Source organism: Protopterus annectens, chromosome 2.part0 (genome assembly GCF_019279795.1).
Source record: "Protopterus annectens isolate FY-2018-M chromosome 2.part0, PAN1.0, whole genome shotgun sequence".
In the NCBI taxonomy this organism is placed as follows: Eukaryota; Metazoa; Chordata; order Ceratodontiformes; family Protopteridae; genus Protopterus; species Protopterus annectens.
Genome location: NC_056728.1, coordinates 68,065,630 through 68,078,057, shown reverse-complemented (window position 1 = coordinate 68,078,057; position 12,428 = coordinate 68,065,630). Strand labels below are relative to the sequence as shown.

The 12,428-nt window shown below is 42.5% G+C and overlaps 1 protein-coding gene across 1 annotated transcript in view; it reads left to right on the top strand.

The window, feature by feature from the left end:
* Positions 1 to 12,428, top strand: part of LOC122792701 (germinal-center associated nuclear protein-like) — a 1,487,771-nt gene that overhangs the window by 109,414 nt on the left and 1,365,929 nt on the right. The window contains exon 2 of the mRNA XM_044060286.1: positions 9,674 to 11,848. Coding sequence (XP_043916221.1) covers positions 9,781 to 11,848 — 2,068 coding nt within the window. The 5' untranslated portion in view covers positions 9,674 to 9,780. The remainder of the gene's footprint in view (positions 1 to 9,673; positions 11,849 to 12,428) is intronic.

The following is a 12,428-nucleotide window of genomic DNA, read 5'->3' as shown; positions in this document are numbered from 1 at the left end:
GTTTTACATTGGTCTGTATGTTCTCTAATTTTAGTTTCATATTTGCTTTCCATTTTCTCATTATTATTTAATTTGCTTGCTTTGATCAGCATTAGCTTTACTAAGGCTTTTACTCTAAACACCAACTCAAAACTACATTTCCTTAGTTATTAGTTTGTCCCTCAACATTTGTATCAAAGCAATTGTGTAAGGAGGCTTTAAAATAAATGAACGCCACACATTCCCAGAATGCATGTTTCCAGTTTCTTCTCTCTTCTCCTTTAAATGTCCAACACTTTGTCTCCACATAGGATAAGACCCCTTGAAGTCTACTTGGTGTATAATACCTCTGCAACCGTTTTCACACAAGTGTCTTGAACCATTTGAACTTGAGGCATTCAAGTATGTAACCTCAAATCTTTTCATTTTTCCTTTTAGGTTCAATGGTAATTACTAGGCTAGCTGCCATTGTGGGACATTTTAAGCGTAGTAAAATGAATTTCACTATGCATGGTGTAAACAACCCTTAAGCATTCTAGTCACATGATCAGTTTGAAACTTTAAAGAAGCATTGTAGTTATATATTTCCTAATACCATTATGTATGTAACATGGGAGATAGATGCTCCACAGCAGTGGTCACCCCCTCATTGGTCAGGTCTGACCATAAGCAAATCACCTTTGACATCCACATCCCTCCCCCACCCCCCAGTAAGGAAACATCCTTAAAAAACTTCTCCAAAGCCAACTTCATGCTACTGAAGTGACCAACTTCACAACACCCATGCAGACGGGATCTGGAAGTTCAACTGCAGAATCCTACACTAAGGCACTGTACGAGCACATCCACTCGTGCATGAATTAGCCATCCCATATAGAACCAAGATGCTCTTCTCCAAAATAAGGAAGCCAATCTGGTGGTCCCCTGCTATAAACAAACTATACAACAGAAGGAAGAAACTGTTGCAGAAAAGAGGAAAATCCCAGGATGCAAAAAACTCCCTCAGCAGCCTCAGTAAGAAGCTGAGATCCCTCATAAAATCCTCAAAAGCTAGTTACGAAAATAAAATTGCCAAAGATTCCAAAGACAACCACAAGGCATTCTATAGTTATGTCAAGAATCTAAATGGCAATGCTCAGATCTGCTCTGAGCTACAACAAAATGGCATTAAATATATTGATCCCAAGCATATTACCAATATCCTGGCAGATCAATTTAGTGCCAACTTCACCCCCCTCTCACCCCCTAAAGGGCCCATCTCAACACCAAAAGATTGCCAAATTCCGATATTCAAGGCCACACAAGTAGAAACCGCACTCTCCAAAGCTAAGAATACAGCATCCATGGGACCAGATGACATCCCAGGCTGTGTACTGCATGAACTACAAAATGAACTGGCACCTCACCTAAGTGCCATGTTTAATCATAGCCTCACCTCAGGCTTCGTGCCCACTGAGTGGCACACAGCTACAGTTATCCCGCTCCACAAGGGAGGATCCGCCTTGGATCCCGGGAACTACCATCCCATCAGTCTGACAAGTATGATCTGCAAGGGCATGGAACGCATTATCGTGGAACTTGTAAACAAAGACATTGGCAACTTTCAAACACTGGACCCCACCCAGTTTGGGTTTGTGAAGGGCCGATCTTGTCTCCTGAATCTGATTGACGACTTCGAATCAGTCTTCAGAGCTGTTAACGAGGGTAAGGTGGTCCACACAGCCTATCTGGACCTCGCCAAGGCCTTCAACACCATTCCTCACTCTGGAATCATAGATAAACTTACTAAGTTGTGCATAAATCCTTACGTCACTCGATGGGTTGCCAGCTGGCTTACTGACAGAACCCAGACTGTAAAAGTAGCAGACTCCAAATCCAGCTCCAGACAAGTGACAAGTGGAGTACCTCAGGGTTCAGTCCTGGGACCACTCTTGTTTGGCATCTACTTCTCTGAAGTACAGGCCAACACTAAGGGACTCTGGCTAACAAAGTTTGCAGATGACTGCAAACTGGGAGCCATTATTGAATCCCCAAATGATGTGGATATTCTACAAAAGGGCCTTACAGAAACAGATGCCTGGTGCCAGAGCCATGGGCCCAAGCTTAATGCCAAGAAATGTATAGTTATCCCCTTTGGAAAAAAACATGTACCCATGAATTACCACATAGGTGGCAGGACACTAAACATCGAAAGTGTGATGAGAGGGGGACACAGGTGGACAATGGTCTCACTTTCGATAACCACATCGCCACAACTGTCTTTCTAGTTGCCCGCCTCTTATGTTAATCTGACCATATATCTCATTTCTCTCTACTTTCACTGGCTTATGTGAGTAATCACAAAATCATCATTTTTGAAATCCCACCCCTTCAATTATTTGAATTTATTGGCCATCCTACAGTGTTTCATAGTACCAAAATACAAAAGTGACCACCCCTTTCAATCCATCTTGCTGTTTTAAAAATAGTAACTCTCCACTAAACCTTAACTTTTTAAACAGGTAAAACTCAAGTTACCTACTTTCACATCTAACTTCTCTAGTGCACACTGCAGAGTGCATTCTTTTCAATCTTACCTTTAAGCATCCCTGTGACTAGCACTTTCTCTAATACCTGCTGGAAAGCACTAGGAAGCCTTAAACTCATACAAACACTGAACTCTCCTTGTTAACAAGGAGAAATTAATAGTAGGCACTAAACAGCCCATTATTGCAAAGTACCTTGCTAAGGAAACAGCTCCTATACTTTACAAAGAAAAGAAAAAAAAGCCCCAAACCAGGCATGTCCAAGGGTCAGCTTCCGGTGATTTCTCCTGTCCACCTGGTGAATCTGGGCATACTGGGGCAATGCAGCAATTGCCTCATGTACACAGAAAACCCTCTCCTCCTACCACCCAACACTACAACCTGTGAGAGATGCACTTACATAGCCAAAATGGAAGCAAAGCTGTCTCCACCCAAGATTGTGCTAAACAGTCAAGGGGAGAAGGTTAACACCCACACTACACCTCAAGCAACACATAGCCCTTCTAAACCCGCACCACCAACATCCACATATAGCAACACTAAATCCACATATGCAGAGGCCCTTAACTGTAACCTGCCCAAGCAACAAAGACCTCTGAAGCTGAAACGCAAACAAACACCAATCACAACCAATGTGTCACATAGTTCACAACACCAGTGTGCCACCCAGCAACAGCCCCTAAGGCAAGACAATGTACCTAACACTTCAGTCATAGGTGACTCTATAGTCCGGCACACTGACGTCCCTCTCACCAGGTTGAATAAGGAGAAAATTACAGTCAGCTGCCTGTCGGGTGCCAGGATCCGCCACATAACGCATGCACTCAAGTCACTCCACAACAAGTATAAATATGACTCTGTCATTGTCCATGTTGGAGTGAATGACTTGAGACGTACCTCCCTGGACTACATGAAAAGAGACATGGAAGAGCTCTCGGATCATGTGGCCCAGGCAGGTATGACCGTAGCCCTGAGTAGCATCCTGCCTTCGCCCAGAATGATACCACAATATAAGGATAAAATGATTGACTTCAACAATTGGCTAAGCTTATGGTGTCATTCTAAGGGGATCCAGTATCTGTCTGCCTGGGATGACATGATTGACAGACCACAATGCTTTGCCAGAGATGGTCTGCACCTGTCGCCCCTGGGATTCAGGTTACTGGCTAAGGCTCTTGCCACCCCTATAGTGCCTTTTTTAGGCAAACATCAAAGGACAAAACCACCACCGTAACAGGTACAAGCATGCAAAATCTGAAGGTAATGCTACTCGATGCTAGAAGTCTAAACCTCAAAATGTACTCTCTCGAGGCACTCCTAAAAATGGAGAACATCGATATCTGTGCAGTAACTGAGACCTGGTTCAAGGCTCCAGAGAGCACCCTTGCAATACCAGGCTACAACTCTTACCACACTTTTCGGCCACCAAACCAGGACCGAAACACTAAAGGTGGAGGAGTGTCAATATTCACCAAGGATATTCACACCACCAGGCTAGTTGGCCAACACAATGTGTCTGAAATTCTCCAAGTGCAACTAACACTAGGTAAGACTGCAATCCAAATTGTAGCTTACTACAGATCCCCCACCATACCCCAAGATTCTCACTACACCTTTCTAAACATAATGGAAAATTTTAAGATAGAACCAAACACTCTAATACTGGGTGATTTTAACTACCCTGCCATTAACTGGGAAAACTACTCATGTCCCAACACCTTTGCGCAACGGTTCTTGGAATTCATAAATTCCAACGCCCTGGATCAACTAATCCATAGTCCCACCAGGGGCTCCAATATCCTAGACCTGGTCATTACCAACATGGGAAATCAATGCTCCATACCTATGGTCACCCCCTCGTTAGTCAGGTCTGACCATAAGCTAATCACCCTTAACATCCACATCCCACCCCCACCCCCCAGTAAAGAAGCCACCATAAAAAACTTCTCCAAAGCCAACTTCATGCTACTCAAGTCAGAAGTGACAAACTTCATGACACCCGTGCAGACGGGAACTGAAAGTTCAACTGCTGAATCCTACACTAAGGCACTGTACGAGCACATCCACTCATGCATGAATCGTGCCATCCCAAATAGAACCAAAATGCTCTCATCCAAATAAAGGAAGCCAATCTGGTGGTCCCCTGCCATAAACAAACTTTTCAACAAAAGGAAAAAACTTTTGCAGAAAAGAGGAAAATCCCAGGATGCAAAAAACTCCCTTACTAGCCTTAGTAAGAAACTGAGATGCCTCATAAAATCCTCCAAAGCTAGTTAGGAAAATAAAATTGCCAAAGATTCCAAAGACAACCACAAAGCATTCTATAACTATGTCAAGAATCTAAATGGCAATGCTCAGATCTGCTCTGAGCTAAAACAGAATGGCATTAAATATACTGATCCGAAGGACATTGCCAATATCCTGGCAGATCGATTCTGTGCCAACTTCACCCCCCTCTCACCCCCTAAATGGCCCATCTCAATACCAGAAGATTGCCAAATTCCAGTAATAACGGCCACACACACAGGTACAAAACGCACTCTCTAAAGCCAAGAATACAGCATCCATGGGACCAGATGACATCCTGGGCTGTGTACTACATGAACTACAATATGAACTGGCACCTCACCTAAGTGTCATGTTTAATCATAGCCTCACCTCAGGTTTCGTGCCCACTGAGTGGCGCAGAGCTACAGTTATCCCAATCCACAAGGGGAGATCCACCTTGGATCCCGGAAACTACCGTCCCATCAGTCTGACAAGCCTTATCTGCAAGGCCATGGAGCGTATTTTTATGGAATTTATAAACAAAGACATTGGCAACCTTCAAACACTGGACCCCACCCAGTTTGGGTTTGTGAAGGGCCGATCTTGTCTCCTGAACCTGATTGACTTCTTTGAATCAGTCTCCAGAGCCATGGACAAGGGTAAGGTGGTCCACACAGCCTATCTAGACCTTGCCAAGGCCTTTGACACCATCCCCCACTCTGGAATCATAGATAAACTTACTAAGTTGGGCATTAATCCCTATGTCACCCAATGGGTTGCTAAATGGCTTACTGATAGAACCCACACTGTAAAAGTAGCCGACTCCAAATCCAGCTCCAGACAAGTGACAAGTGGAGTACCTCAGGGTTCAGTCCTGGGCCGCTCTTGTTTGGCATCTACTTCTATGAAGTACAGGTCAACACTAAGGGACTCTGGCTAACAAAGTTTGCAGATGATTGCAAACTGGGAGCCATTATTGAATCCCCAAATGATGTGGATACTCTACAAAAGGGCCTTACAGAAACAGATGCTTGGTGCCAGAGCCATGGGCTCAAGCTCAATGCCAAGAAATGTATTGTTATCCCCTTTGGGAAAAACCATGTATCCATGAATTACCATATAGGCGGCAGTACACTAAACACAGAAAGTGTGATAAGAGACTTAGGGACACAGGTGGACAGTGGTCTCACCTTCGATAACCACATCGCCACAACAGTCAGGAAATCCTTCTATGTGGCACACCTCATCACGAAGGGCTTTTCATCCAGAAAAAAGGAGGTCATTGCCCCACTGTACTCATCCCTCATTAAACCCATTATAGAATACAACGCCCCATTTGGTATGTACCTCTCAAGACATCTGCAACAACTGGAAAGGCCTCAGAAATACCTCACTAAAAGAATCACAGGCCTAAAGCAGATGCCCTATGCTGACCGCCTTAAAAAACTCCAGCTATACTCTGTCGCATATCGTCTACTCAGAGGCGATCTCTGCTTAACATACAAGGCCATGTCAAACCCAGAGCTGTTGGACATGCTACACTTAAAGAAATCCCAATCCCTCAGAGCTACACGCTCCAAGGATCTAAACCTTGTCATCACAATAAACGAAACATGCTGGAGGGATAGGTTCCTGACCCAGAGACTCCCCAGACTCTGGAACAGATTGCCCATACATGTCAAGCAGAGTGCCTCTTTGGACCTCTTCAAGAGGAACCTTGATGATTGGATGGGAGAAAGGAAATTCACCCCAGGGATCACGTCAGTCGCCCTGCTAGACAGGGGTCCAGGAAAGTAAATAATGTGGGAAGAAATAGCAAGGGAATTGTTATGGCTAGGCTTGTATAGGCCCTAGGAATGATAGCCTAGTACCAACCTATGAACCTATGAACAGTCAGGAAATCCTTCTATGTGGCACACCTCATCACTAAGGGCTTTTCATCCAGAAAAAAGGAGGTAATTATCCCACTGTACTCATCCCTCTTTAATCCCATTATAGAGTATAATGCCCCGTTTGGTATGTACCTCACAAGACACCTGCAACAGCTGGAAAGGCCACAGAAATACCCCACTAAAAGAATCAAAGGTCTAAAGCAGATGCCATATGCTGACCGTCTAAAAAAAAACTCCAGCTATACTCTGTGGCATATCGTCTACTCGGAGGCGATCTCCGCTTAACATACAAGGCCATGTCAAACCCTGAGCTGTTGGACATGCTCCACTTAAAGAAATCCCAATCCCTCAGAGCCACACGCTCCAGGAATCTAAACCTTGTCATCACAATGAACAAAACATGCTGGAGAGATAGGTTCCTGACCCAGAGACTCCCCATACTCTGGAATAGACTGCCCATACTTGTCAAGCAGAGCACCTCATTGGCCCTCTTCAAAAGGAACCTTGATGATTGGATGGAAGATAGGAAATTCACCCCGGGGATCATGTCGGTCGCCCTGCTAGACAGGGGTTCAGAGAAGTAAATATTGTGGGAAGAAATATCCAGGGAATTGTTATGGCTAGACTTGCATAGGCCCTAGGGCCGATAGCCTAGTACCAACCTGTGAACCTATGTAAACAAGACTAATTTTCCTTAATACTATTATCAATTTCATTCACAGCAGTTATAAACTTCCAGTACAACTGCAGTAAATTAAAATTATAAATATAAAATTATAAAAATGTATGTGTGGTATGTGAAGAAAAGACACTGAGTATCAAGTTTTAATCATAATAAAATATATGTGATGAAAATGTGGGTGTATGTATATATGTACTGTGTGTGTATGTATGTACATACATAACACATGATTGTATTTAGTTGGTTTTGATATAAGCTCAAAGATTATTGATGTAACCAGAACATAGGTGATGTAATTTCACCTCTCATATGCTTTCATTTGTAATATGCAAGAAATAAAATGTCATTGAGTCCTGGTGGCGCTGTGACATTTAAATATATTTGCCACCATAGCTCCCTTTGTTCAGGTATTATTGCCCAGGGTCCACCTATAGGGTTCTGCTCCATTTTTTTCTAGGATGGAAAATGAAGTTATGGTGGTGGTTGTTGTATATATGCTTATAAAGAGGATTGTTGTTATTTTTTGTCATAAATATGTTTGTATATTCGCTATTTGAGTTTACGCTCAGTTTTTCCGATTGTAAAATGAACATAAATTGCATGTTGCGATGTATATGACTCTCTGGGTTTGACAATTATATCGACCTCTCATCTCAATTTTCTTTTTGCTCACATGGATGACTTCCACTTGATTAATAAAGTGGCACTGTACACAGGCTCCACATTTTTTCATTTGTCCTGATTTGTTTCTTGTGCCTGTGGGGTACACTGTCAAAATAATTCTTAAAGCCATTTCCCCTTTTCTACACTATTTGGACGTGCTCCTAATAATTCATAGGTGGCTCTGTCATTTTAGATAAACTGACCATTTTTGGACCAGATATTGGCAATTTGTTAGCTATCAGGATTAAAAGTAGTAACAAAGGGGTGTACAAATTCATCACTTAGTTGATTATCCATCTTGGTGTTATTAATAACCATTATTGTCCTAATAATATCCATTTGATATTGACTGGTATTGATAGTTGTAGACCACCTTGTATTAATAGAAGGAATGTAGATGCCTGAATTTCTGAATCTCAAGAGGTCATTCATGACTGGCCAACTCATGATTGCTGATGCTTGTTACTTTAAAAAATTGAGGCAGTGGCAGCCCATGCCATGTTGAAAGATTCTTGTGCTTTGCTGAATCCATCATTTATCTTCTACAGTGGAAGCAGACTTGAGTTTGTTAGTACACCCTAGAGATACTGGCTATGCACAGCTAATATTAACAAAATGGTGAAGAGGTGGATTATCTGAAAGTTAACATAGATGTAGCTTGGAATGTGTACAGTGGAAGACAGGTGAATAGGGATGAGTGATTTGGATATGATACTTTTTAGAAGGCAGTTGAGAGCTGTAGATCAGCAAAGAGGTACATGGTTGCTTGAAACAAACTCTAATGTCAATATACAATTTAACTGACCTTGGCAAAAGTATGTTCATTTCAGGAATAGAGATGCACAAGCAAAGAACTCCGTTTAAAAGGTAAAATAGGCAAGAATCTTTCACAGACTTGTTGATGAATGTGTAGACCATAATTCCTGAGAAGGCTGTGGTGTCAAAATTGCAAAGGAAAGTTCAGGAATTCATGAGTGAGATGATACTGTAGTTTATTGGGAACTGTCAGATGAGTGTTGCAGCTTGACAGAGTGATGGGGAAGTGGGATGGCTTTGGGTCATACACTTGCTCTGTTAATGGGAATCCAATAGTACCAAATGTTCAATGAGGTGTTAAGAACTCTGGTCATTACATTTCAGGGTGTGTAGAGCAGAAATGCACATAAACTGAATATCTGTACATTTTGCCTAACAAGAACATGCTTTCTCTACTTCATTTATCGGCGCAGTAATGTGGGTTCATTTAACCGCAGAGTATTGACAGATTCTGAATTGACCTTAGTTTTTCTGTCACAAAGTGCAATTTTATGGCAACATCTTTAAGATAGCTTTATCATGACAGTTTTCTATATTGGTGCAGTGCAAAATGTATTTTTCCTACTTATGTGTAAAATGTCCATAATTCTGAAGTTTATGAAATACTCTCTTGTTTGTGTGTGCATGTGCATAAATACATGCTTGTTTGCTTCAGCATTAACATAACCCTCCCCCCAAACAAAATTGATTTGTCAACAGTCTCTTTAATCCTTTCTGTTTTAGCCAAGTGCTAGACATTCAAATGTTTTGTTTCACAGTACGTATATGAACACTTTTATATTTTTTGTTTGAATGCGAATTTTATTACATTGTATTTTCAAGTGCCTCTCTTTCTTTCTTTCTCTTAGGTTAATTGATTCAAGACTGAATAAGCGTATAGGATTTTGGAAGAATTGCAAGAGATGCTTCTTGTTCTCTGTACCAAATAAGTGACTAGCCACAGCCTGGCTTACATATGGATGCTAATAGTGCATTTGGAAGTCAGCCAAATTTTAACCCTCCTGGGATAGGTCCGTCTCAGAATTTGTCCACGTTAATGAGCAGTAACTCATCTTTTGGGATTCCAGCCCCTATGTTTGGACAGAGCAGTGGGGCATCTGGAAGTGGTAGCAGTGGACAGTCCACTGTGTTTGGACAAAGTACGTTTTCATTAAATGCAGCTGGGCAAGCTCCTCTGTTTGGGCAAAGTGGCGGAATAGCTGCAATGACCAGTGCAGGACAAAATTCATTATTTGGACAACCGTTTGGGAAATCTGGAGCTCCCTTTGGAACGCACGGCAGTCTGTTTGGGCAGAGTGGTGGGGTTTCCTTTGCTACAGCTTCAAGACAGACCCCACTGTTTGGGCAGGCTGTTGGAACTCCTTCAATTAAGGGTACTGGGCAGGCTCCTTTGTTTGGACAGAGTAATGCAACAGTTGTCACTTCCAGTGGACAAGCCCCCGTCTTTGGGCAGAATATTGGAAATGCACCTGCTGCTTCAACAATTGGCCAGATTTCTGTCTTTGGACAAGGTGCTGGGACATCTTCAGGCAGCAGTCCTGGTCAGACGTCAGTCTTTGGACATGCTGTATTAACAGCTGCTGCAACCATCAACAGCCAAACTCCTGTTTTTACATTTAACAGTGGGACACCTGCAGGGGACAGTGCTGGGAAAGGTTCCATATTTGGGCAAAATACCTCCGTATTTACCACATCTAGCAGTGGGCAGAATTCTTTATTTGGACAAAATACAGGGTTATCTGTAGGAAGCAATGTTGGACAAACACATTCATTTGGACAAAATACTGGGATAACTGGGGTCAGCAGTAGTGGACAAATTCCAGTACTTGGAAACCAAGGAATGTCATCTACTACAAGTGGTAATCAGGTCTCTGTTTTTGGAAACAGTGCAAATTCATCCTTAATTAGCACTGGGTCAGTACCTTTATTTGGTCAGAACACTGAGAGGTCTGCAGTACCTAGTAAAGGACAAGTACCTTTATTTGGACAGAGTGGCATTAGTCCTGGGGTGTCCACTGCTGCTCAGTTACCTGAGCCTACACAAGCAGCTTCAGGACAACCACTAGGATTTGGTCAACCTTCTGCCTTCTCACCAGCAGCTGGCTCCCCCCAAACGTCTACCTTTAGTCAGTTGTTGGCAAAGAATGCTGCTGTTACTGTTGTGGACAAACCGGGCTTTGGTTTTAAAACATCACTTGGGACATCGTCTTCAGAAGTTACAGGCAGTGCTTCTGGAAAGTCTGACTTCAGTTTTAAGCCACCGGAAAACATGACTTTTAAGCCAATCTTTAATGTTGATTCGGACACCCAAATTACTCCATCATCCTTCAGCTTTTCTCAACCGGGTACTAGTGGGCCTGGAGGACCAGGCCTTTCTGGGAAATTATCTGAAGCACCTTCCACTAACAGCAGTGCATCGTTTAGCTTTTCTCAGCAAGGAAGAAATACAGATTCTTCATTTAATTTTGTTTTTCCTAAGAAAACTTCAGTGGAAGAAGAAAAAATGTCTGTAAAGCCAGTGTTTGGATCAAGTCCTGCTAATTTTGGCAAGTTGAATGTTTTTTCAGGATCTGGGAAAATTGATGAAGATACGGAGGTAGGAAAAAGCCACATGGGATCTTCCAGTAGTGCTGTGATAAAAGGACTAAAGAGAAAAGAGGAAGGAAGGCGCTCTCCAAAGAGATCAGAAACCCGCATTATGGAAAAGTCTGAATTGGGGTCGTTGACAGATTTGTCTTCTGCCAAACGTCACAAGAAACAACTCCGCCCAGCAGTTGGTGGCAACCTTTTCAGCAGAGCACTGCGGGATGTGTTTAAAAGCAACAGCGAGAGGGACAGGGGTAGATCCAGCAGTAGAGAATCCATGACAGGTGATGAAAGGAGTAGGTCGAGCAGCACAGAATCCAGAAGAGAGAATCTGCCCCCTCAGGAATTGGAAAGAACCCCAAGAACCTCCTCTCTGCATCCACGACCACCTGGTTCATCAGCTGCTAAGGAGGATCCTAGGAATAGACAAATAACTGGTAAGTAGATTGGTAAATGGTGAAATGGCTGTTAACACCAAGTGATGTGGCATGCATGACTGCTGAATATGCTTTTAATATTTCACATTTTATCAGCCGAGGTCTTAATTGTTCCTCTGCTTCACATTGGATCAAAACATACAAATGTGTTTTTTTGAGGTGGTTCTTGCCTTATAATTATAGATGATATCATGAGCACTTCGTAACTTTCTAACAGGGAAACAAACTTATTGGAATCATTTGATGTGAGATGAGTACATGACGCTTGGAAAGCTTTAGTGATTAGAGGAGGTTGTATAAACTGACTGCTGTTTTGTCTTAAGTATTCCACTTTTGGCCTAGGCCCATCAGTAAAACTAACAGTATGTTAACTTGAAAGGGTTCCCTAAGTTACTTAAGCCACCACAGTGAACCAGCACTGGCAACAACCACAGTCACATTTTCTACTTTTGTATATTGAGTAATATTTTTCTGGATTGCTTGAATGTTTACAGTAGTATAGAAAGCATTTGTGCTGTATTCCAAAGGTGTTTCATGTTTTGCAGAACTGATTTTTGTTAATGTAACACTAGTTCATGGA